At 43.5% G+C, this 26,767-nt stretch overlaps 1 protein-coding gene across 3 annotated transcripts in view; it reads right to left on the bottom strand.

Annotated features, from left to right (window-relative positions):
• LAMA1 (laminin subunit alpha 1) overlaps positions 1–26,767 on the bottom strand; it is a 197,645-nt gene that overhangs the window by 59,415 nt on the left and 111,463 nt on the right. For all 3 annotated transcript variants that reach the window (XM_053250001.1, XM_053250000.1, XM_053250002.1), the window contains exons 15-23: positions 24,194–24,305; positions 21,716–21,826; positions 20,864–20,991; positions 20,149–20,235; positions 19,227–19,438; positions 13,102–13,208; positions 12,134–12,314; positions 3,302–3,438; positions 907–1,143 (exon numbers count right to left, since the gene is read on the bottom strand). In XM_053250001.1, coding sequence (XP_053105976.1) covers positions 907–1,143; positions 3,302–3,438; positions 12,134–12,314; positions 13,102–13,208; positions 19,227–19,438; positions 20,149–20,235; positions 20,864–20,991; positions 21,716–21,826; positions 24,194–24,305 — 1,312 coding nt within the window. The remainder of the gene's footprint in view (positions 1–906; positions 1,144–3,301; positions 3,439–12,133; positions 12,315–13,101; positions 13,209–19,226; positions 19,439–20,148; positions 20,236–20,863; positions 20,992–21,715; positions 21,827–24,193; positions 24,306–26,767) is intronic.

The raw sequence follows: 26,767 nt of genomic DNA, 5'->3' as shown, positions 1-26,767 counted from the left end.
TTGGCTTGAAAGCTTTCCTACAACGTTTCACATGCTCACTCGAAGGATGGATTCAGAGCTACATTGTCAAGTAGAAGTTTACTTCCCTTGGACAAAGCAAGATGGGCAGGATCGAAGCGATGAACTTTCATTCCAAGGTACTACTGTAGTAAACTACTTCCACCTGAGAGCATTTTTATAAAGAACATCCTCTTTTCTTTTCCGCTGTACATCATGTTTCTCCTGCTCTCACATTAACTTTACCCTGGCTTTGGGCCTGCAAATACTGCTCATCTTATATCTTATGGCGCATTCACACAATGAGGCTATTCACATGCACATGCAAAACCAGCATCCCAACACCCTGACCTCACCAGCAAAAGCTGGTGCTTGTCTGGGCAGGTAATCTGCCTGTCCAGGGAAGACGGCATGATCATCTGCAGGGAGCTAAGCTTCTTAGGGCTTCCTCCCCACAAACCCTACAGCCTTTTCTCACTGTTTTTAAAAAATGTTTTAAATGTTTTTTCTTCTAAATGCACTGATCCAAATTTACTTTGCACAAGTTTATTTTGCAGAAGCTTAGCTTAATAATTTCTGATCTTGTGTAAATCAAAATTATGTTATCAGACAAATGTACAAAGAAAAATCAAACAGTAAGTAGTGACTGACACAGAGACTAACCCTGCAGAAGTGCCATGTTTTTCATCAGAGGGTGAAATTTTCACTTTCCTGCCCTCTGTAGTCACCTGTGCCTCCTGAAACTATGTCACTGAGGGTCCGCCAATCCTCATTGTTTTGGGAGACAAAGGCTGCTACAGAGGAAAGAGGCGGATTGCTGAAAATTGTCCCCCACCTTTGCATGATGGAAAACTCTAGTGCATCGGCACAGGGTTAGTCTGAAAGTCAGCCAGCAACTCCATGCTATACCTTGCAGGCACAAACACCAGTTTCCTCTTCACAACGGCAGACCCCTCGACTTTGGTCACATGTGTTTGCTTTAGTCCCATGCAAGTCACAATCACAAGGAACACAATCAGGATAGTCTCTATACCCCAAAGCACACACAGAGCAGTTGTGTCCTCCATATCCATGTTTACACTGGCATTGAGCAGTGAGCTGGTCGCACTGAAGACTGAGTGAACCTATATCACTGCAATTGCAGGCCTGAGAGGAAAATCACAGAAATTTGTGATGTTTGCAAAGGAAATGACATTTAGAAACTTAGTTATACCAAGAAGTTTGGCAGCCATTAAAAAGTTACCAACTGCTTAAAAAAAATCTGCAGAGAAATGTTTTCTTTACAATACATTACAATTTGTAACCTGTATGATTTGTAAATGATGAAGTCATTCACATAATCAAAAACTCTGTTCTACATGGGTTTGGGAGCTGTGTGTGCTCCCAATTTTGAGTTGAGTGGAAGCAAGGTAAGAAGAAAACTTGAGTAGAAGTGATTGTGTGGAAGCAAGGTAGGAAGAAAAGCAACCCAGGTTTTCCTCCTACACGGTGGTGCTTCCCTGCGCGCGAATGCTGGAGCTGCTGGGTGAGCTGCAAACAGCCAGCAGGATAGCCACCGCTCGTTTGGGCAGGCGATCCGTCCACCCAGGGAAAGGCAAGAGATCGTCTGCAGGGAGGGTTGGGAAAACCCACTCTCCCCACAGACCAGCCTGAAGCACTTCACACGGATTGTGTGAAGAGCTTCAATGTCTTCAAAGGACTTTTTCATGAATGGAAGTTCTGTTCTTTTCTTCACAGGGAAGGGTCAATTGTTGCCAATCCCCTCTTCTCTCTGTAGCCCCCTGAGCCCCCCATATCTGCTCCTGAGAACTGGGCAGCCCTCAGGAGCAAAATTTTGTGGAGAGCAGAGAGTTGCAAAGGGAAGGGACATTGTTACTCTTCCCCTTATGCAATGGAACTCCTTCCACTTGCACAATTCATTCTTGAAACCCCACCTTAAGTCTGCTGTGTGGAAAACCTCTTTGCTTTAGATATTAAAAGATGTCCTTTTTTGCCTGGTGCAAAACACATGCAAAAATCCATTCGCTCTTTAAGCCAAAATTATCTGCATGCCTCCATCTGTTTTCCATCGTATTCCTGGTTATACTTCCCCTTGATCTGCCAATTAAATGCGCTGACAAAAGTCTTTAAGGTACAAGTAACTGTGCTCTACTGGTCAAACCTCAATTAGCAGAAGGCTCCATTACTGTACTTCCATCTGAATCACTTTGGTGCTCCAAGTCAGAGAGATGTCCCAATTCAGGATAACCCATGGTTCTCCCAAAGATAATATATGCACAAGACATAGAAGCTATTCTCATGAGCAGCGAAAAATGGGCTAGGGAAGCCCAGCATGGTTTTCACTGCGTGTGAGAACTGCTGGGAGCTGTGCGTAACCTATCGCTTAACCTGGATTTTTAGGTGTGTGTGTGCCCCAAAACCAGGCTAACTGATCATGTGTTTGCTGCGGCTGCTTGCAGCTGCAGTGGGCTCACTCGGTGGGCGGGGACTCACCGTGCACTCACACGGTGCATTATTGGGACTCCAGGAGGCAGGGCGCCACATGGCGGTGCTTCCCTAGACCCAACCCCAGGAGCTGCTGGGCGAGCCGCGGGTGGACCACATGAGAGCCTCTGCTTGTGTGGGCGGGCGATCCGCCCACCCAGGGAAAGGTAAGAGATCGTCTGCGGGTAGGCTCGAGAAAACCCGCTCTCCCCGCAGACCTCATTTCAGCATTTCACACACCTTGTGTGAAGCGCCTCATGGTCAAGGCTCAGCTATAGTCGAGTACCAAGTGAAACAAGCAGAGACTGGTGAGACAAGGTTAGGATAGGGCAGGGCTTGACTGGGGTGGGTAAGGCAAAGCCAATCTCAGTTGCTGCTCTATCAGGTGACATTGATCAGACCGAAGAACCAAGCCGTGAGACAGGTTACATGCAGCCAGGCATCCCCTATAGGCTCCTTGTATAACCTCAACTGAAAATTGGGTAACTCCCTCTGTCTGGGTGCAGCTACAATGGTGAAAGGAATCCTGTGCCAATATGAGACCCCCAACACTATATGCACTATCAAATTCTGATTCTTCGCCTGATCAGCAGCTAAATGATTTTAAGAGCATTTTGCATAAGGAAACTTCAAAAGGAATATTTAACATACCAAATACATCAAAATAGAGGGCATCAATAAAAAATTCTCCCCCTTAAAGTTACCAATGTATGGTAGAAATGAACCTAGTATGCAGTGTTTATGGGAGGAAATAACCATGGATAATTTTTAAAAATATTTGGATTAACTTTTTAAAAGTCCCTTACAACTACAATATTACCTTGCAACCGTTCTCTGGATCAAGACCCCAAAAGTTTTCCTCACAGAATTCACATTTTTCTCCTTCAGTATGAGGGGGGCAAATGCATTGCCCAGAATCGCTATCACAAGCATTCTGTGTATGAGCACAGTTGCAAGCTAGAAGGAGAAAAGGAAAACAAATAATGCTGTATTAGACCTTACTTGAAGAAAACTGCACCGGATCCTTCAGAGTTAGCCAATTATAGGCCTGTCTCAAATCTTCCTTGTTTGGGCAAGGTCACTGAGCAGGTAGTGGCCTCTCAGCTCCAGGAAGTCTTTCTATACCATCGACCATGGTATCCTTTGGGGTCGCCTGAGGGAGTTGGGATTGGGTGTCACTGCCTTACAGTGGTTCCGTTCCTACCTCTTTGGCAGATTCCAGATGGTGTCACTTGGAGACTGTTGCTCTACAAAGCAGGAGTTAATGTATGGCGTTCCAAAAGGCTCCATACTGTCTCCAATGCTTTTTAACATATACATGAAACTGCTAGGAGAGGTCATCAGGCGATTTGGTGCAGGTGGTTATAAATATGCTGCTGACACCCAAATCTAATTCTCCATATAAGTTTCACATTACTTCCCCAAATGCCTGTCTGGAGGTAGTAACAGGCTGGATGATGGATAACAAACTGAAATTGAATCCAAATAAGACTGAGGTAGTGATTGTGGGGGGTCAGAATTTGAGAGATGGTTTAGATCCACCTGTTCTGGATGGGGTTACATTTCCCCAGAAAGAACAAGCATGTAGTTTGCGAGTGCTCCTGGATCCAAAACTCTATCTTGTTACTCAGGCTGAGGCAGTGGCCAGGGGTGCTTTTTATCAGTTTCGGCTGACACGTCAGCTACACCCATTTCTGGAGATAAATGACAGTGGTACATATGCTGATAACCTCCAGGCTTGACAACTGTAATGTACTCTATGTGGGGCTGCCTTTGTATGTAGTTTGGAAACTGGCTGCTGCATTTTGAACTAACTGAAGTTTCCAAATGACATACAGAGGCAGCCCCACATAGAGTACATTGCAGTAGTCAAATCTAGACGTTACCAGTGAGTGCACCATAGTATTGAGATCATTATCTTCAAAGAATGGACATGGCTATTGTATCAACCGAAGTTGATAGAAAGCACTACAGCCACAGCCTCCATCTGAGACACCAGGGTGAGGCCTGGGTCCAGAAGCACTCCCAAGTTACATATCTGTTCCTTTAGGAACAGATTTGGTCCTCCTGCAGATGTTGGCCTACAATTCCCATAATCCCTGGCTACTGGCCACTGTAGCAGGGCATTATGGGAGTTGTAGTCCAAAAACAGCTGGGGGGGGCCTAAGTTGAGCAGGCCTGCTTTAGGGGAAAGGCAGCCTCATCCAGAACAGGAGGCTCTATCACATCCCTCGAATTATGACCCCTCACCATTAGTACCTCTGTCTTGTTTAGATTCAACTTCAATTTATTATCCCTCATCCATCCCATTACTGCCTGAAGGCAGGTATTATGGGGAGTTATGTCATTTAAATATGCTAAATGTCTGGACCAGGCCTTTTCTGTGGCTGCCACGTTGTTTTGGAAAGGAGCATTAGTTCACTTACCGTGAAGGCTTCTTCTGGATGCTGGAGTCAAGGACATCTCTATGGATTGTTCCCCCTCATGTGCTCCAAGGCAGGACAGTTTTGATTAGCTAAAGAAAAATACATGCCTACTGAAAAAGGCATCATCTCATACTCCCCGGGAGATGGCAATGGTAAACCCCTCCTGTATTCTACCAAAGACAACCAAAGGGCTCTATATTCGCCAGGAGTTGACACCGACTTGACGGCACACTTTACCTCTACTCGAGCCTGAGGGGGATAGCCTCACCCCAGTTCTTTCAGGCCAAGTTACGAAAAAGTACAACAAAATGTTATGTCAGATAGAAAAGTCAACGTATAAACAACATGAAATGGAATATGAAAAGTACATATAATAACCACTCAACCTGGATTGAGTGAAAAAACAGTGTCCAATAGTCAGTCTGTAAAAGTAAGTAAAGACATTTCGCTCCTCAGACTGTTGATGGCAAGTATGGACTGTTGACAATATGGTCGCCAAGGAGGAGACAGGGGTGCCAAGCTGGGAGGGCTGAGATGTCCTTGACTCCAGCATCCAGAAGAAGCCTTCATGGTAAGTGAACCAATGCTCCATTCTCTGATGCTGGGGTCAAGGACATCTCTATGGACCATACAACAGCTTGCATGTCACCTAGGGAGGGAGCACCCTTGTCTACTCCCAGGAAAACACCTGTTACAGCACTCTTCTACCAAATACCGCTTGTGCTAAAGTGTCCAACCTGTAGTGCCTTGTGAATGTTGAAGGGTTCTTCCACGTTGTAGCCTTACAAATCTCATGGACTAGAGCATTTGTTGAAAAGGCAGCTGACATAGCCATCGCTCTTGTGGAATGCATGACTATATGTGCAGGAGGACGGAGCTGCTGCAACTTGTAAGCCAGTGCAATGCAGTCTCTAATCCGACTGGCGACAGTCAAGGATGTAACTGCCTTTCCCATGGAACCAGGCAAAAATGATACAAATAATGAGTCCATTGTCCTAATGGATGCAGAACATGTTATGTATTTCTTGAGGCACCGCCAGACATCTAACTTGTGCCATTGTTTCTCCTTTGGATGTGGACAAAATGAAGGAAGGAAGATATCCTATGACTGATGGAAGGGTGACGTCACCTTGATACAAACAAATGGATCCGGGATAAGTCGTACAGACTCCTTTTGAAAAATGCAGTATGCCTTGTGAACGGATAGTGCTTGCAGTTCCAATACCCTTCTCGCCAAGGTAATTGCTATCAAGAATTCCAACTTAAAGGACAGGATTCTTAGCAGAATGGACTGTAGCGGTTCAAACGGATGTGACTATAGGGCCTTCAACACCATGTGTAAATCCCAAGAAGGGAAATGGTGAACTGTCGGTGGGGAGATGCAAGAACCTTTTCAGATGCGGGTGTGATTGTATTGACTTGAGCAACATGCCTGAAATAAGCCCCACTAAGAGGCTGCTAGTCTTTTTAGCATGTTTGGTTTGAGGCTCATTTCCAGTCCTTCCTGTAGAAACTGCAGTAGGTGCTGTAGGGATGCTGCCCCTCAAGGCACCAAGTGTCATGCCGCCCATCTTAAAAATGCTCTCCAAATATACTGGAAGATCTTGTTTGTTGATGTCTGCCTTGACACTAAAATAGTGTTCAACACCTTATCTGAATATCCCTGTTGTTTCAATATTCACCTGTCAGTTTCCATGCAGCAAGCTGCAACCAGTCTGGATTTGTATGTCATACTGGATGCTGGAGGATCAGATCCATTGTTACCGGCAGAAAACGTGGTTCTGTGACTGAGAGATGTAGCAGTTCTGCAAATCATGGCTGCTTTGGCCAGAATGGGGCCACCAGTATGACTCTTGCCCTTTGTAGACACACCCTCCTCAAGAACCATGCCAACAGCAGAATGGGTGGAAACATGTAAAGCAGACCATTTGACCATGGAGCCAACAGTGAATCTATGTTCTCCACCCACTTTGTCCCAGAAACCTGGACATGTACTTTGGTAACTGTGTGTTCTGGGGGGTTGCGAACAAGTCCATGACTGGCAGTCCCCAAATGTGTACTATCTGCTGAAAAACCTCCTAGTTTAATTTGCCTGGCATTAGATCCTCCCAATGCAGCCAATCAGCCAGATGTTGAGGTCTCCCTTTATGTGATGGGCCGATATGGACGCTAGGTGTAGCTCTGCCCAGCTCAGCAACCTCAGCCTCTGCATAAAGCGATCTTGACTTTGTCCCTCCCTGTTTGTTTACATGTGCTTTTGTAGTAATGTTGTCCGAATTAGAACATTAGAATTAGAACATGATGTCCCTGTAACACCTGTTTTAATGCTCTCAGAGCCAAGTGGATGGCCCCCAACTCCAGCCAATTTATTCTGTGGCTCTTTTCCTGGAGTGACCATGTTCCTTGAGCCGACAGGTGTTGGTAGTACGCACCCCAACCTCTGTTGCTGGCATCTATAGTTACTATTATCTTGGATGTTTGCCCTGTAACAGATTTTGAGGAATCAACCACCACTGCAGAGATTGATGGACCTGGGAGGTCAGGCGTAGTAGCAGGTGCTTTTTTCTCACAATGGCTGCCTGGGTAGTAGAAGGAACCACTGCAGGCTTCTTAGATGAAACTTTACCCATGGGACAGATTTCAGGGTTGTGACCATCAATCTCAAAATCCTCGCCAGAGTTAGCAGGAGAGCTCTTGGTGACAACAGTACTGCCCTTATCTCTGTGGCAAGTGTCCGGAACCTGTCTTGAAGCAGGCAGTCTTGGCTCATATTGATCACCACCCCCAAGTGCTGCAGTCTATGGGATGGAACAATGAATCAAAAGATCATCTAGCTACAGAAATATCCAGACTCCAAATTCCTTGAATTTGGAGGCAGGCCATCAGTGGAGTCAACACCTTTGTGAAGACCTGAGGAGCCAATGATAGGCCAAATGGAAGAGCAGAATACTGGTAATATCTTCCGGCATACTTGAACCTGAGAAGGTGACAACTGCTGCGGTGTATCGCTTAGGGATATGCACGTACCTGTTCGGAGGCCTTTTTGTGGGCCTCCGAACAGGTCGAACCTCTGAAGGGGGGGTTGCACTTTAAGGGCAGGGGAGGGTGCACTTACCCCTCCCTCCGCTTTCCCCCCTCCAGCGCTTGGTATCTGCAAGGTCCTACGGGGCAGCAGCATACCTCCCTGCCACCTCATCCACTCCCTGGCTGGAAATAGCTGGCGCACGTGCGCATGCCAGGCACATGCATGCACATAGCACACTTGTGCATGAGTACAGTGTGTGTGCGTGCCAGCTACTACTGGCCAGGGAGCGGACGGGACAGCAGGGAGGTATGCTGCTGCCCTGTAGGACTTTGCAAATACCAAGCACCGGCGGGGGGAAAGCAGAGGGAGAGGTAAGTGCACCGTGCCCTGCCCTTAAAGTGCAACCCGCTCCCCACCACTGAACCACTCCTGCCTGATTCCGTGCACATCCTTAGTATCGGTATGTGTAAATACGCCTCCTTTAGGTCTATTAATGACAGGAAATCCAAATGGTGTAGCGCTTCTGCCACGGGCCGTAATGACTCCATCCAGAATCCTTCACGCTTGACCCACCTGTTCAAGTATTTTAAGTCAAGGGCCTCCCTTTTTGAGCCATCCTTTTTGGGGACTGTGAATAAGATAAAATAGATAGATGCCCTTTCCCTCCTGACCTCATGGAACCGGCTCCACTGCTCCAATATCCACCAGATGTTGAATTGCTTTTTGGAGCTCTGTGTGTTTGGTAAAAGAGTGAGAGTGCAGTGTTGGAAAGAATCTGTTGGAGGGTTGGGCATCCAATTCTATCCTGTACCCCTTCTGGATTATTTTAAGAACCCACGTGTCTGTTATGGAGTTTTCCATGCATGGAAGAATTCTGACAGGTGGCCCACCAGCTGGGTAGGGTAATTGCTGCTGCTTGTTCTGTTTCAGTGTTCTGTCTAAGGCGTGCGCATGTGCACCCACTCAAAAGCTTTTGGATGTCCACTCAGTTAATTTTAGTTCCTGCTCAGGTTGAATCAGGAAAGCCCCATTCTGAATGCATATGCGCACACACTGCCTTGATAGTGCCACCCAGAACAAAACTCATTCTGCACACAGATGCAAAAAATTAGAGAGTACACTGGTCTGTTTTCCTTGAGTAAAGGCCTGTCTGTTATTGTTTCCAAGGCTCTTGAAGGGAAACGCGGATGGTTCCAAGCTCTGCATTGTGACATGTACTCTCTCTCCCAGACTCTGAAGGAGGGCCAGAAACTCCAAAAGGGCTGAAATGGTTTTCTATAGGTAGGCTTATTGGTCTTACGTGGAGCCAAAGGCATTGTTTTTCTTTTATCTTTCATTTCAACTAAAATGTCTTTGAGTGCAGATTCACTGAACAACTTGGTGCTGTCATAAGGGACTGCTGTCACATTATTCCTAGAGGCAGAATCTACCAGCCAGCTTTTTAACCATAGTTGTCTCCTGCCTAGTATCGATGCTGCAGAGGCCCTGGAAGATAATCTAATGGAATCTAGTGCAGCATCCGCCACAAAAGATTGTGCTTTTTGAATTTTTACCAGCCACTGCCTCATTTCAACCAGATCAGAAGGTGGATCAATTAGCAAGTCATCTACCCACAGCAGGGATGCCCTTGCTACCATGGAGGCTGCATCTGAGGAACGAGTGGCAAAGGAGGAATTATCATGCACCCTCCTTAGCGCAAATTCGACTTTTTTGCCTGAGGGATCTTTGAATTTAGCCTTACCAATCCTGGATACTAATGATCCTGATATTAACTTCACAACTGGTGCATCTGTGGGTGACGTTTTTAGCATATCCGATGGTTCCTGAGGGACCTGTGGTATGGGGGGCGGGGCGGCTACTCTCCCAAAGAGAGATCTCACCGGCCTCGTAGTTTGTTCCTGGTCCCAAACACCCCATTGCATCTGAAACCGTCAACTGTGTTTTAACAAGCCGCTTATAGGTCTCTCCTTGTTTGATGCCATTTTCGCCTGCTCGCACCGTCACGGAGCTTCTTGCTACAGCACCAGTTCTCTCCGACATTCCCCAGGCCCTCAACTCCACTGTGGTGGGAGGAGGCTTTGAGAGAGGAAATGCTGCTGCCCGATTTAGTCTTGAGAGAGGAGTGACAGCGCTCTCGAGGTCCCCATGCTTTCAGATGTCTCGTCGCTCCCTGAGGCACGCTGGGCCAACCTACTGTGAGTCTCATGGCCCAAAGGTGAGAGACTCACGGTGGCTTCCTTGGCGTTCGGCCTAGGTGGCAATAAAGTGGCCAGTGCTGACGCTTGTGGTGGGGGTGATCTGGGTGCTCTGGTCGCCCTAGGGAAGCCACTGTGGCCTTTACCCCTGGGCACCAGGATCATCTTGTACCTTCCTGCAAGCTCCATAACAGGCAGAGGAGTGGAGGAAGAAAGGAGTTCGAAAACCAAAGGAGTTTTTAAAAAGAAAATTGAATAGGATAATAGGAAAAGAGTAAGGAGAATGAGAAGAGATGATGAGAGAGGATGAATAAAATCAATAGGAATTAGAGATCAGAGGGGGGAAATTGGAGGTGCCTGGAGCTTCACAGGACACAATGAACTGGGTGGGGCAGGGCTATCCCCCTCAGACTCAAGTAGGCGTGTATTTCTCTTTAGTTAATCAAAACTATCCTGCCTTGGATCATGTGAGGGGGATAACCCACAGAGATGTCCTTGACCCCAGCATCAGAGAATGTCTATCAAAATCAGAGCTTCTTCATCTATGGCTGTTTATAAATAAGATCCTTAAGACACACCTGTTTTCTCAGGCTTTTAATAAATTAATTTTAAGTGGTTTGTTTTATATCATAAAGTTGTTTAAATCATTTTATTCTGTGCTACACTTGTATTTTAACTTATGTACACAGCCTAGGGATGCACGTCAGGTGGCATATAAATATGATAGATAGATAGATAGATAGATAGATAGATAGAATCGAAAACTGTCCCTCACTCATCAGGATCATTGCTATGCCTATAGCCAGCATTCTCATGCAAGGAGGTACACCAACTTAACATTCCATTAAGTTTCTCCCCTTCTTGCTTCTCTGAGTATGTTGTACCATCTTGTTGCTTTGCTGCGTTTTTATTTCTTGTTGGGACCAACTTTATAATGAATGAATTCTTTTTTTTAACATGATGTCACATGAGTCTCAACAGATATCAGCAGTAAAAGCAGTGCCCAAAGTTCAATTTTTCTGAGTCCGATACAAACTTGTAGCACAGCCTAGGCTCCATTTACTCTTCCCTCTCTACTCCACAAAAGGCCTTGTCTGTTCTATCTAAAAAAATTTAGGATTGATTTTGTGTCATTTAGATCCTTTATGTCTCTTTTATTCAAGCTCCATCTGTTTATATTTATTGCCAGACATGGCAGTATGTCAGTAAAATAATGACAAATGCCCTTTAGATACCGCTCCCTTATATGTGTTGTCAATTTTTTTTCTACACTATGGACACCAGAGGCCTAAGTAATTTGTCTACATATTTTCTGGGTCTAATAGGACTTGTCAGGAGCACTGGTTCTCACTGTCCCTGTTAGCCAGGGTTAAAGGTGCAAATGCAGCCCCACGCTGGTGTGTGGGTGCCACGTGGAGCTGGAACTCATGTGGTGCATTATGGGAGTTCTGGGGGACTTCCAGCCCCAAACCTTCCTGCTGCCGGCAGAAGCCAGCAATTGTATCATCTGGAGGGGAGGTAAGCTTTTCAAGGCTTCCTCCTCTTGCCCCTTCAAACCCTTCTCACGGATCATTAGAAAAGGCTCATTATCTACCATTTGGCCTCATTTTGTTCTTTGCAGTAATAAGGGTTAGCTGAGGCTGATCCTTCTGGATCTCTTTGCCTGATTAATTTCCCTTTTCATCAGCCCATGCTTGAGCCCTGAGTAAAACCTTAGTCCCTACTGTAAATGGCAAAAGAGACAACTGGGATGGGAACAATCTGATTTGAATAGTGGAATTAATCAGATTTGAATAGTGGAATTGATTTGAAATAGTGAAATTAATCAGATTCCCACTACAAAAAGTTACCAAATATTCTTTGATACCACTCTTGTCTGACAAGGCTTTGCAAATGTCTGTTCATGAACTTCACAACTGACCTTACCTACAGTAGCGCACAAAGCATTTTGTTAAAAAAAAAGTCACCCACTTTAAGAAACCATAATATCATAGTGTATTACTGACGTGTGCAGCCGCCATCCTGGAATGCATAAAAACCATGAGCACAATGATCACACTCCTTCCCAGCCACTCCTGGCACACAGCGACACTGTCCTTCATCATTACAGTCCTCAGCAATCGAGCCAGATTTACTGCAGTTGCAGGGAACACAGCCAAGTCCAGTACTTAGGCCATGATATCCAAGCTGTTGGAAGGGAAAGCATTTCAGCTAAATTTCATAGTTCACTTGAAACAAAAATAAGTCTACTTTGCTTTTTGTTATTCTTGTCATCACAGTGTGCTCTACACTCCTGCTGCTTGGCCTGCATAAACACAGTGCAGATCTTTTTGGCAGTACTATGGGAAAAGATATTTACTTCACAATTTCCCCAGCACATAGAATTGTTTAATGGCACAGTGTCCATTAAAAGCCTTCAGAAAATGTTCAGGAAAGGAAAACATCAGTTTAGAAAATCCTGGAACAGTTTGTTAAAGGAAAATCATTAAATGCTAGAGTTTACAACATTAAAAAGTGCAAAACAAAACAAAACAAAAAAACCAAACCTACACAAAAAAACGCCAGTTTGGTTTGCTGAAAATCTAGCCATTGCAACATTTAATGGGAATATAAAAAGCCACCATTATAGTGCATCATTAAATCACAATATAGCAAAAGGGGGGCGGGGGGCATTTTGTTCAACATTATTATTCCCCACCTGCAGGTGAAGCCTGCAAGTCACAGTTATACAACTTCTGAATCACATTAATTCATTCCTTGCATTAGGTTTCAGCCAATGTTTGTAGCTGAAGTTCTGTTCTGAAAACTGCTGAGACAGAGGCTGCAGCATTAGGACTGCTACATTGGGACCACACAGAATTGTAGATATGTTATTTCACCACCAGAATCAACTCCAACAAAAAAAATATTACACTACAGGCAAGAAAAGTACAATAAAATACTTTGTGACAATATGAGGTTTATTATTTCTTACCAAGCACTTATCACATTTTTGTCCCATCACATTTGTTTTGCATTGGCACAGGCCAGTCTCATGATGACAGATGCTGGAAATGGAGCCATTCTGATGGCAATCACAAGCTTCGGTGTAAAAAAACAGAGAAAGAAAAGCTATAATTACTGACTAATCAACATTTTGTCTTAGTTATTATAGAAAATTTTCTTCTGCATAAGGGCATGGGCAGTATCGAGACCCACTGTGGGGTAGTGCAGGGTCAGCACAAATTCCTTCTGTGAATGGAAGGAGCACTGCACTATTGCAAGGGAGCCTGGATGAGTGGAAGGCCCTTTGCACAAGCACAATGCTCCATCCAACCACAGAAGGTGCTTCTGCCCCATTTTCTGTAGAACAGGCCCATTTATTAACAGAGGACACTACTATTGACTAGGGGAGTGGTTGTCAATTTTTCTTTCCAACAGCAACTGCATCAGATTTTCCAACTTAGTGCTGCATGAGATCCTGTTCTGGAAGGTCCCCCAGCCTACAGGGGAAACATTATGGGAGATATGAAGGGCTGCAATAAGAAGGGGGTCCTCAAAAAAGGATTATTACACATGCTGAAGTCAAATGTGCAGCCCTTTGGAACCCAGGCTACATTTTAAACAAGTTGTTCTGATAAGAAATAATCTGTCTACTTCCCTTTCACTATAATGTTAATTGATAAATGCCATCTTCACAAGTTAGCCCACTTCTGCCTCAAACATTCAGATGTTCATCTTAAACTGGAGTCCCTATGTGTCCTTACAACTGTACCAGATCTGGTCCAAATTGATTCCTACTTGCACTTCAAATGTTCACACGCCTGACATCTGGAATTGGGATGGATGGCATCATTACAAACCACACCATTGAGGTGTCCCTATGTGTCACTCACTATAACTACCAAATTTGGTTGAAATCAGTTAGATGGTTCACAAGTTAGCCAACGTATGCATCAAACGTTCACGCATCTGCCTCTTGAATTGGGGTGGATGACATCATTACAAACTATGCCACTGGCATATCCCTATGTGTCCCTACAGCTGTAGCAAATTTGGTTCAAATCGGTTAGGTGATTCACAAGTTTGCCCATGATATTTGCCTCAAAGGATTACACCTCTGTTATCTTGAATTGTGGTAGGTAATATCATCACAAACTATGCCATTGAGGTGTTGCTATCTGTCCCTACTACTGTACCCAATTTGGTTCATATTGGTCAAGGCATTGCGAAGTTGATGGGAAGGACAGACAAATGGACACACACAGAATGCCAGGTGATCTCATAAGTGTTCTATAGCTGCTTCCTTCATACACACAAGCAAATCTTAAGTAGGTTTAACTAAAGGCTTATTCAGCAACAACTCCATTTTCACCTTCTTTTTCTCCCTTTTCCTATTGACTCTTCCCCCACACTCTCTACAGGATCCCCCTTGAGACAAATGTCCAAACAAACAAACAAACAAACTGCAAAAGATTACTGAATAGAATACAGCATAGCCCTCCCTTTTATAACAACCCAAAATTAAATTGATTTAAAATTCAATGACAAAGTCTTGAAGTTTTTTAGGTGGTCTCCTGTCACACACACTTCTCCTAATTCTCTGCAACAGGAGCTATTTGTTCCTCTGGTACCAAGGATTGTCCATCACTTTCATCAGCCTTTTCTGTGAGGTCAAAACTGGAGGCAAGATCAAATTCCTCCTTAGTCCTTCTCTTGAGATCCAACTCTCTTCCCTCTTGTCTCATAGTGTGCATGTTTGAGAGTCTCAAACTGTTCACTTTCTTTCCATCATCCAATATGACAGAATCTCCTTGGATTTCGAACATTTGTTTGGGTCCAGAAGATCGGGAACATCCCTTTCTTACTTTATAAGGCTGCCATACTCAAATAAAATCCCCCACCTGAAATGTTCGCTGTTTCACACCCTATTTCCGATCCACATACAATTTATATTTTTGTTCCTTCTCCCTTACTCAATCACGAATCTCTACATCTTCAGAGTGAGAAAACAAGGAAAGCCCTAACATTTGTTGCCATTGAGGAAGTTTGTAGGGATGTGCACGGTCTGGAGCAGTCCGGACCGGCACCGAAGGGGGGCCTTACTTTAAGGGCGGGGAGGGCTTACTTACCCCTCCCGCCTATTTGTCCCCTCCAGCGCCCGTATTCAACAGAATAACGGGGCGCTGGAAACCAGCTGCCCCCCCCCGCCACCCCCCCCCTGCCGCGGGCAGATTTGGCCAAAAACTAAAGGTACAAATGCCGCCGCCGTCGCCCGCCAGCCCTCCCTCCCTCCCAGCTGCCTGCCCGTCCGCCCGAGTCCTCACCCGATCTCTTTGGAAAAAACGAGAGGAGCTAGCGAACAAAGCTCCTCTCGTTAGGGAGTCCTGTAGCATACTGAAGAAGCTATGTGCGCGCCGCAAAGCACACCGACCGCCGGAGGCCCAGTCTACCCGCCGGGAAAAGGCCGGGTAGACCGGGCCTCCGGTGATCGGAGGCCCAGTCTACCCGGCCTTTTCCCGGCGGGTAGACCAGGCCTCCAGCGATCGGTGTGCTTTGCGGCGCGCGCATGCGAGCGCGCGCAAAGCTTCTTCAGTATGCTACAGGACTCCCTAACGAGAGGAGCTTTGTTCGCTAGCTCCTCTCGTTTTTTTCAAAGAGATCGGGTGAGGACTTGGGTGGGCGGGCGGGCAGCTGGGAGGGAGGGAGGGCTGGCGGGCGACGGCATTTGTACCTTTAGTTTTTGGCCAAATCTGCCCGCGGGGGGGGGGGGGGGCGGCTGGTTTCCAGCGCCCCGTTATTCTGTTGAATACGGGCGCTGGAGGGGGCAAATAGGCGGGAGGGGTAAGTAAGCCCTCCCCGCCCTTAAAGCAATACCCCCCACCCGGACCCGGACCAGCCAGGGCTGAACCGGTCCGGCAGTTTGGCCATTCTTTAGAATGGCCGCCGGACCGGTTCGGACACACCCCTAGAAGTTTGGTGGTAGCTTTGCATCCTCTCAGTAGTTCAAAAGGTGGTTTTCCTATACTAGAATGTGTGGTTCAATTAGCAAAGTTTCACAGATTGTCTCTTTCTGAGGTTGTTGTAGTGTAGCAGCCAGCTGTAAACTTTCTTCCACTAATCTGTTCATTCTTTCCACTGAGCTGTTCCCTCGAGGATGGTACAAGGAAAGAGTCTTGAGTTTTACCCCATGCTTATGTATATACTGCTCCGTTTCAAATAAGCTGTGTCCCATTTTCAATCATTAGTTTTTTAGGAAGGCGTTCCCTTGCAAAAACTGCAGCCATAAACAGGATCACCTTGTTTGTAGTAATGTGGTCATAGTATACAGTAATCCACCATCACTATAACAAATCTTTGTTTTGAGGGTTGGTTATCAAAAGGCCTTATTAAGAGCAAGTTTTTCCCAGATGTAGTGCCATGGCAGGGAAAGATCTCTTTGCACTAGATTATTGTATTACGAGGAGGTAAAGTTGTAGTGTAGTGTCTGTGTTATGAACTCGGCCATGGGGTGTGGTGTGGTGCATGTGCCAGCCTCTGTGTGGAAGGAACACAGCAGGCTCCCATCCTGCTTGGGAAAGCACTGAATCATCATATGAATTCACTTTCCACCCCTCTCATCTTTGTTGAGTTCTTTGCTCTGGTCAGTAATATAATTATCACAGCTTCATTGCCTTATTATCATTATTATGGAACCTCTGTGTGAGGAAATCGATAATTATACCGTCTTTCTCTGTACACCTGTGTTTACTTATGCTTTGCTCATTCGTGTCCATTTGCCAGCAAGCGGAACTTATTTGTAATCAACTATAAAAGACAGCCCCTTTCGGAGGTTACTGTGGACTAGCATGCATGCCGCAGACTCCCGCCAGAACCACATCCCCTATTGCAACAGGATCCCTAGCAGTGTGTTTCAAGGGATGTGCACCTTTTACCCCTTTATCCTTCTCTGATTAAAATGACATCTATTCACGTCCCACCAGTGTGTGTCTCTCCATCTTGGACCAAGGAAAGAACCATGGCCCTGGCACACCAGGGACCACTGGGAAACTCTACTGGAGTCAACTTGTAATGTTTAGCAATCACATTCAAAGTAGGGTTGAAGTAATCATCAGAAATTTGAAGAGCAGCTTCATAAGAAATGGTATCCCCTTCCAAGTTGGAAGGGATGTACACCTTTTACCCCTTTCCTACCAAGTTGGCAGGAAAGGGCAAATGATTATATATTCTCTGGCCTTCAGGACCCAGGCAGTGAAGCAATATAGCTTTCTGCTTTTCTGGAGTAAACTCAGGGCTCTGTATGGTAAGGAGATAATTTCAGAAATAGGATTTCCATTGTTTCCAGGGAAGAGCAGGTTCTCCTGGGGTGTACAAGAAAAAAGGTGGTGGTGGGATCTGAGCCATGCTGCAGTGGGCATCCAGTGAACAACAGAGTCCAAGATTGAAAAGGAAAAAGTACATTCAGGGGTTATGCAAGTCAGAAAGCTGGAGAAATAATCAGCAGCAATGATAGTAGAAAGCAGTTCAGGAATGTGGTCCCAGTAATGCAATGAAATGAGGTTGCAGGAACTTTCACAAGCTTTTCAGGCTCAAATACTTAGCCAGTTCAAAATCTCACCACCAAATGTTTTATAGCAGTTTCCCTCATACACACAAGGGAATCTTAAGTAGATTTAACTAAAGGTTTATTCAGCAACCTCTGTTTTCTCCTTCTCCTTTCTCTCCCTTTTCCTCTTGACTCCTCCCCCACACTCTCTTACAGGATCCCCCTTGGGACAAACATCCAAACAAACAAACGGCAAAAGATTACTGAATAGAATACAACAATAAGCTTAAGGAAAGGAGGCTAAAAATGGAAACAAAGAATCAGAATTTAAAACATCCTGTGAGTTATAAAAGATTTGGACAGCAATGAATTTCTGGAAAACTAAATGCTCCTGCCCTTGCTTGGACAATAGAGAAAAATACACTAAAGTTGCAAACCCAGATCCAAATGGAAGAAACTAGGGATAGATAAATAAATAAATAAATAAATAAATAAATAAATAAATAAATAAATAAATAAATGCAAAACCTGTTACAAGGAATTAAACTAAAGTGTGGGTATGCCCTATGTGACTCAGTCTCAGGCACCAGGCTTTGATTCGGCTTGGTACCAAACCGAACCTCTTCTTGACCATGCGGTTACCCCAATGAGGGGATGCCTGCCAGCCCACCTCAACTCAGGTCGTGAGGCACTGAGTGGCAGGCATGCATCCAAGTGGGAGCTGATCCAGCTCGAGAGTCGTGAGATCACCAAGCCTTCCTTCATATTCCCACTCACCATAATGGCCCTCCAGCCCAACACCAATGCACTTAACCTACCCTAACCCACACCCATCTGCAAAGTGACCAAATAAACCCTGTGACAACCTCAACAAAATCAGTGAAAAGTAGGCAGGGGAAAGGTCACAACCACAGCCAATCAGCTGTGACTCAAAAAATGCCTACTTGGCCCCAAAGGGCGACTGGAATATCCCTCACTGAATTGGGATGGGTAGGAGGGTGCCTGTACACAGAGCAACTGAGAGGAAAGTGATAGAGCAGGCTGCTTATGCAGGCGCTCCTTAATTCTAATTGGTCCGCCAGCAAGCAACACATGCCGGGGCATGAAAATGGCAGCCTATATGTCTGCCTCTTGGGCTGAGCCCACAACTCTGCCCCCTGCTCACCCAATACAGCTGCTAAAGTGGCAAAAGGGGCAGGGAGCCCCTTTTTATTATTTGGGAAATAATTAATATATTTTTGCTTGGGTATTTTTCTGGACAATGTAATCTGTACTGAAAACTATTTCCACCTGTAAGAAACCTGAAATAGATGTTTGTTGTCCATGATCACCAGAACCAACACAAGGCTGCTCAGGGCAATGCATACCAAGATGTTAGGAAGAACATCACAAATCATGCGACTATACCAGTATTGCAGCAGATCCAAAAGTTTAGTGTCAGGGTGCCAATCAATTAATTGTATATATTAATCCATTAATATTCTCAACCTTTTCTTTAAAGGATAGTACATTAAAACAAGTGTTCTATATATGAATAGGTTCTTGACAGTGTCAGTTGAACAGGACTGTCTTACCATGGCAGTCTTTACTGGTCACTGCATCGCCATAATACCCATCAGCACACCTCTCACAATGATGTCCCATTGTATTCCCAATGCACTTCAGACATTCTCCTGTAAGTGAATCACAGTGGCCATCCTCCAGTGGGTCTACATTGCCATTGCAGTCACAAGAAATACATGATTGTCCAGGCACCAAAGGAGCACCATAATATCCATTACCACATCTGCACAAGAGAATGAAAATTAGCTTTTCTCCATTTCTTAACGTTTATTAACCACATGTATTGTGTATTCCCCAGATATCTGGGGAGATATCTGGCTGCTCAAAACACTGAATAAAGCCAATTTTGTAGATGGGATTGAGGCTATAACTAAATGGACAAATAACCAATGATGTCACCGCTTTCTCTTGTTCATTCTCTTTCACTGCCTGTTAGCAGTTGTTTCAACATCTTAAAAAAAAGGTTTATATCTTTATAGGAAAAGGGATCCTAACCTTTTCCAGGGATCCTGTAATAATAGAGTAAGCACAATGACATTGCTATGCAACACAGCCAAGCAGATTTAGCTATGTGACATCATGAAGCCAAGTGAAAGTGAGGGTAGTGCTTCCTTAATCAGTATTGTTCTCATTCTGAATTGGCAAAGCATTTTGCAGTGCTCTGCAAAAAAGGGGGGAAATGTCCCAAAAGGTAAAACACTTCATTTCTGCCAAAACCAAAAATCTCCGCCTGCCACCCCTTTCAGATTTACCACACTAATGAAATACTGCTGATGTGAGACTCCATCACTGACACATATAATGTTTATTTCAAGAATAAATCTTAAAAGCAGAAGAGAAGCAAGCCTATATTTCAGACAATCATTTCTGAATAAAGAGATTCGGCTTAGAATAAAAATATTTATGATTATTCCCAGTGTTCTAGTTTCATACCTTTCACACTTGGCTCCTGCATAACCTGGAGGGCATTTATCACAGATAACTTCACCTCCTTTATCCAAGTGACATGTAGGACTGAAACTAAAAACAGTATTTTTTGGATTGTCATCAACATAAACAGTTTCGAAACTAGAAGTATTAAAATACATGCATGTGCCATAATGATAACCATTGCAGCATATCCAGAGGGAGATACGGGTTATTTTCCTAACAAGAGTTCCTCTTGCTAACGTCAGAAAGCTTTGAAACCAGTTGGAAACACATACAGGTCAGGAGATACCTTTTTGGGAAACTAAACTGGCATGTGCAAGCCCTCTGGCATGCCTAAGGCAGTTTGCAAGATTGCCATCAACATCTAACAGCTGTACAAGAGTCTGCCTGAATTTATTTTATTCACGTAACAGGATAACATTAAAAGATTTTCTAATATTAGCACTGCATGAGCCTACCTTTTTAAGGCAACAGCCCTAAGGGTTTTTGCATTCAGAAGGGGAATTTGCATTAAGAAAAATATTGGAATATGTCCAACTCTCACTCTTGGCCAAACAAGACCTATCATTTCGGAACAGTATAGCAGAATTCTTGTCATGTTTTCCACCTTCCCAGAGATTAATATTCCTCTCCTTCCAGCCCCTCACCCATTTCTCACTGGTATTGCTTGTCTAATATTGCTGGAGATCTCATGTGGTATTTCCAATTAACAGCTTACTTGTTTGTGGCAGTTTTCAGCGGACAGGCACAAGGCTGGCAGTCATCTGGTGTTCCTCTGGAGGGCGTTCCATAGAAGCCAGGCAAACAATGACCACAAGACCGCCCTGTAGTGTTGTGTTTGCAAACCTGTGATACATGCAAGACACCATTTGCTGCTTATACTGGATGGAATTTTATTCCCGGAGGGATCTCAGCATGAAACAACATGCCACATTAGGATTCAATGAGGAGACTCAAAGAAACAGGCAGGCCATTAAGAATATGCTTTTCCAAGCAAGCAGCAACAATTAATGGCTATACCATTACCAGCATGGAAGTAAACTTAGTGTTTCATGAATTAGCTGCATTACTTTGATTGTGGACTAAATCAATTGTGCTAAGGTTATCCATTGCCAATTAACAATTAATTAATTGCCAATTAATTAAAGTGAGCACATTATAATTTTATCATTTAAAAAATAAAGTATGAGGATTGCCTTTCTGGAGCAGTTGTTAATGGAATGCACAAAAGCTGAATACATGCAATCTTATAAATTATCCTGCAGTGTTTTTTCTATTCAGCTCCACAGGAATTCTGCAGTGACTTGAACAGAAAAGGCTATAGCTTGCATCAGTTTTCATATAAAACAATTTTATATATTTAATCTTCACTTACTTACCTTAATGTGCTAAAATGTACAAACTTCAGACTATAAAAGATACAAAAATGACATGTGAAAATGTTCTGCTTTGCCTGTTTCAGATACATTACAAAACTGCTTTACAGTTATATAAAACTAAATATAGCGTGCAAAATTATATGATTTTTTTTAAAGAACTGAAAATGTGAGCAGGCTGCAAGGTAACTTACTAAACAGACACCATGAATATCACATTCTGTTGCATGACCATTGCAGTCACATGGCAGGCAAATTCCTCCAAAGAGTATTCCATCGACCCGGTAGTACCCAGGAAGACAAGACTTTAAAAAGAAAGAAAATACAGCACAATGTTTACATTAACACAAATCAATTCTTACAAGAGTTCAACCTGCTTATCTGTATATTTTTTAAAAAATCCAATTGGCATGAATGTACTTCTAAATTAACTCCTATAACAACTTCATTTTGAGAGAGACACTTCTTGGGTTGAAGTTCAGAGCAGAACTTTTGCTTCAGAAGGGGAAATTCTCATCTGAAAAATTCAAATCAAAAACCTCAGATGAGAAAAGATAGTCCCACATGTCTTTGGATTGTGCCTATTTCAACAGATCAAACTCTGAAATGTTAGAAAATGCATTACAAATAGCAGTTATATTGTTTATGGCATTTAAAGAAGTGTATGCAAAAACAAACATAACATACAACTCAAAGAAGTGAATTATTTTAACTGAAGAAAGGGGGGATATAATTCAGCTGTCTACTAAGATAAAAATGAGTTTCATATGCAAGAGCATGTAAATCTACAGGTGAAATTCGGAAAATTAGAATATTGTGCAAAAGTCCATTAATTTCAGTAATGCAAATTAAAAGGTGAAACTGATATATGAGACAGACGCATTACATGCAAAGCGAGATATGTCAAGCCTTAATTTGTTATAATTGTGATGATCATGGCGTACAGCTCATGAAAACCCCAAATCCACAATCTCAGAAAATTAGAATATTACATGGAACCAAGAAGACAAGGATTGAAGAATAGAACAATATCGGACCTCTGAAAAGTATAAGCATGCATATGTATTCAGTACTTGGTTTGGGCCCCTTTTGCAGCAATTACTGCCTCAATGCGGCGTGGCATGGATACTATCAGCCTGTGGCACTGATGAGGTATTATGGAAGACCAGGATGGTTCATTAGCGGCCTTCAGTAATTCTGCATTGTTTGGTCTCATGTCTCTCATCCTTCTCTTGGCAATGCCCCATAGATTCTCTATGGGGTCAGGTCAGGCGGGTTTGCTGGCCAATCAAGCACAGTACACTGTATACTTTTCAGAGGTCCGATATTGTTCTATTCTTCAATCCTTGTCTTATTGGTTCCATGTAATATTCTAATTTTCTGAGATTGTGGATTTGGGGTTTTCATGAGCTGTACGCCATGATCATCACAATTATGACAAATTAAGGCTTGACTTATCTCGCTTTGCATGTAATGCGTCTGTCTCATATATCAGTTTCACCTTTTAATTTGCATTACTGAAATTAATGGACTTTTGCACAATATTCTAATTTTCCGAGTTTCACCTGTATTAGCAAGACAGCCATTCTACTCATTTTGCATAATCAATATGAGTCCAAGCAGTAGAAATCTGCATTATCATTGTTTTCTGGGAGTCTGGCTTCCATAGTCCTGTCACCTCCTATCTCCACGGGCATCTTTAAGAGCTTCCTAGAACAGACTCACTCTGATCTCATGATTACCTCATATAGTTCACTAAGATCCCTTCAATCAAGTAAGCATACAATGTAAATACCATATGCAGACACTGTGATTTGTCACTGTAACTTTCACAAAGCAGAAAAAACAACTGTTTTACGATTTCAGTTGCAGTACAGGAATTGTATCACCTCAATTTTGAAAGAGTTGCACTGGTTGCTTCTGGATCCAATTCAAGGAGCTGGTTGTTACGTTTAAGACCCTAAATGACTTCAGTCTGTTTTATATTGTAACTAGCTGAACCAGGTGCAGACCATCTGTGCCTCTAGTCTCCCCCCCGCCGGGCTTTCTCCCCTACAAGCCCACCCGCCAGTCGCCGCTTTCTTCCGCCCACCCCTGCTCCCCCCACAGCTTTTTTCTCCTGTCAGCCCACCCACTGCCATCGTTTTTTTCTCCCTCCCGTCCACCCACCCGCTGCCGCTGCTTTTCTCTCCCCCCATCTGCCTGCCACCACCGCTTTTCTCTCCCACCCCCATCCGCCCGCCGCCGCTTTCTTCCCCCTCTCCTCCTCCCTCGGCCAGGCCTCTCGCCGGAACTCTCGCAGCATGTTGCGAGAATTCCGCTGCCAAATCCTGGGCACGCATGCCGGCTAAGAGAATTAAATATATAGATGCTTTTATATTGTGTTTTCATTGTTTTATATTTTATGCTGTACACTGCCTTGAGGCTGATACATAAATTTAGAATGAGAGAAAGATTTCTTTTTTAAAATGTAGTGCTACAGTCTCCTGCTATGGTCTCCAGTTTTTTAGCCACACAAAATAAAAATGTGTGGAAGAATATTATTTTCAGTAAGAGTAAAATGTCAAAGTTTCTATAAATGCTAACGAGTGGAAAACTGCATTCTAAAAGACAGTTTGGACACAGTTATTAAAAAGTGTTTATTTCCTTTATGCAAAGCTATGATGGATTACCTCACAAGAGATCCCAGAGTAGCCTTGAGGACATTCACAGTATTCCACATCCACAGCTGAAGACAGATCTATGAGATTAGCATTTGCTGTATCCAAAGTTACAGAATCCAACCTATAGAAAGATAGCATTACATAATTTCTTTTTAAAACACAGGGGATGGAGGACAAATCATGTGAACATTGTGTTTCTGAGAAGCTAACATTCCTGAGTGGTACTTTAAAAAGACACACATGTAAGATCATAGACTACACTTTAGTAATCATGCATACCTTCATTTGTAAGTTAAATACATTTGATAAGGTAATAAATAGTCTTTGGTACCAAGTGTAGTTGCACTATAATCAGTGGTTCACATGATCCACAGTGTGTTAGAAGGCTGGACCAGGAGCTGCATCCTCACAAGAGGCTGCTTAAGAGCTCAGCCAGAGTATTGCCAAGCAGCTGAATACGGGGAGGGGAGAGATATTTTCATTGATCTCCCTTCACTCTAAATTTACTGTTTAGCTGCCAGGAATATGTCTCTGAAGGTTGCTCAGCCACATGCAGAACATGTGAGCCAGTATAAACTTTGTGTCATTTACAGTAATCCAGGACCAAGTGTGACATGCAGAATCCTTTGTCCACAGCTGTCCATTGTCTAGTTCCCTTCAGAATAAGAAAGAAAGCATGGACAAAATACATCAGTAGACTTGAATTTATGTTCAGTCATAAGGACCAATTGCTTGTCATGGTTTTGATAATCCTGGTATCTTGTTTTCTAATGTATCTGTTATGCCCAGACAATTATTTTCACATCACCAGGAGAGAGAGAAAGGGTCTCTGGAGCAGCCACAAGTAGAGAGAGGGTTTTTGAGTGACTGGGGTCACACACATGGATGGCCTTTGAAGTATTCACAGATTTCTGCAATCTCTTCTCTATATAGCAATGACAGATCTCCACATTTAGTTAGAGTCCTTGGATATCATTTGTGAGAAGAAGAAATGCCAGGCTAATCCTTCTGAGGGAAGGACAGTATTGGCCCAAATGAAAACTGGGGAGAAGGGGTCTTCAGGTCTTTGAAAGTCTATCTGTGTTGGCTCTATTGTTGTGACTTAAAGATTGTGGGTGTGATAAATTAATTGTATACGATCATGGACTTATTTATTGCTACAATAATCATTTATTTATTTGCTTAAACTATTGTTACAATGGTTCTTTTAGCTATAATTAGAATTTCTGTTCTATGTATTCATTTGGTTATAAATTATATTAATGGTGATATTAATATTTTGAACTTGTAATTCTGTATTGCTATTTCCACTTAATTGAACCTTTTAAACTTTTGAATATTCATTACTATACGGATATATTTATATTTATTGTGTTTGTTGTACAGTCATCCCTCGCCTATTGTGATTTTCCCAATCGCGGATTTGAGTATCAGCGACTGGGAAATTGTGACCACCTTCACAAACCATGACGTGAGTATCCGCGGTTTGGCGATTTAAAAAAGAATTTGGAGGTGGGGTCATTTTGGGGGTTAGGGGGTCATTTCTGGGGGACAGGGGTGACTTTCAGGGGCTTGTGTGATTTTGGGGGGTCTGGGTGATTTCTGGGGATCAGGGGGTCATTTGGGGGGTTCAGGGGGAGATTCTTTCAATTTTTACCTTGTTTTCGGTCACTTTGGTGACCACAATTCCCCTAACCCCATTTGCCATTGAAACCAATGGCTCGTCTACCATGAATTCGCCAACCACAAGGGTTTTCAGGAACAGAACCGTCACAGTTGGTGGATGACTGTACTTGCTGAATGCACTGTGTGCAGAAAAGCATTATATAAAGTGATTATGAAAGGCATACTGAAAGGCACACATTGTTCCTAGCCAAAGACTGCACATTTCCAGGATTTTTGTTAGAGCTAGAAATTTGCATTTATTGGAAATGAGAACTGAGATACTCATTTTTTGAATACAAGACTGTGTTCCAGATTCCTAACTCTGCAATTAGTTACACAGGGAACCCACAGATGTGATGAAGTCATATCCAGATCATTTCTAAGATTTTATCTGTATGACAAACTATTTTTATCTGTCTTGAAAAAAAGACATTTCAGCAAAAATATGGAAATGATAGCCTTTTGGTAGCCACCACAAATAACTATACACCATAGCCCCATCCTGTATGCAAAAAATAAAAATAAAAATCAAGAATAGTGCAACATTTGATCATATAGAGTCCCTTTATTCCATAGTCTAATGCAGAACAATGATGAAACAAAATGTCAGTTCATTAAAATTCAGAAGCACATACTTTCCAACTTAAAGACTACCAGGCTGGAAGAAAGGAAGGTCCATCCTTTTTGCCCCACAAGAAGCCCTTTATAAATGAGCGGCTTTGTCAACACTGCATGGAGCATTCCAAACCACTTTAACCCCTGCATCTGTTTAATGCAGTGCTCTAGTAATCTCGGTTAATGAGCTGCCTGTGAAGCTGCAGTATTCTAGCACAAATGGCAACTCTCTAAAATAAGCGATGTCCCATCAACAGGGGCTATATTGCAGCCTAACCTGCAAAGTCATCCCATTGCCATGGG

Source organism: Hemicordylus capensis, chromosome 4 (genome assembly GCF_027244095.1).
Source record: "Hemicordylus capensis ecotype Gifberg chromosome 4, rHemCap1.1.pri, whole genome shotgun sequence".
Taxonomy (NCBI): Eukaryota; Metazoa; Chordata; class Lepidosauria; order Squamata; family Cordylidae; genus Hemicordylus; species Hemicordylus capensis.
The sequence above is the reverse complement of the archived record's forward strand: the minus strand, read 5'-3'. Positions and strand labels throughout refer to the sequence as shown.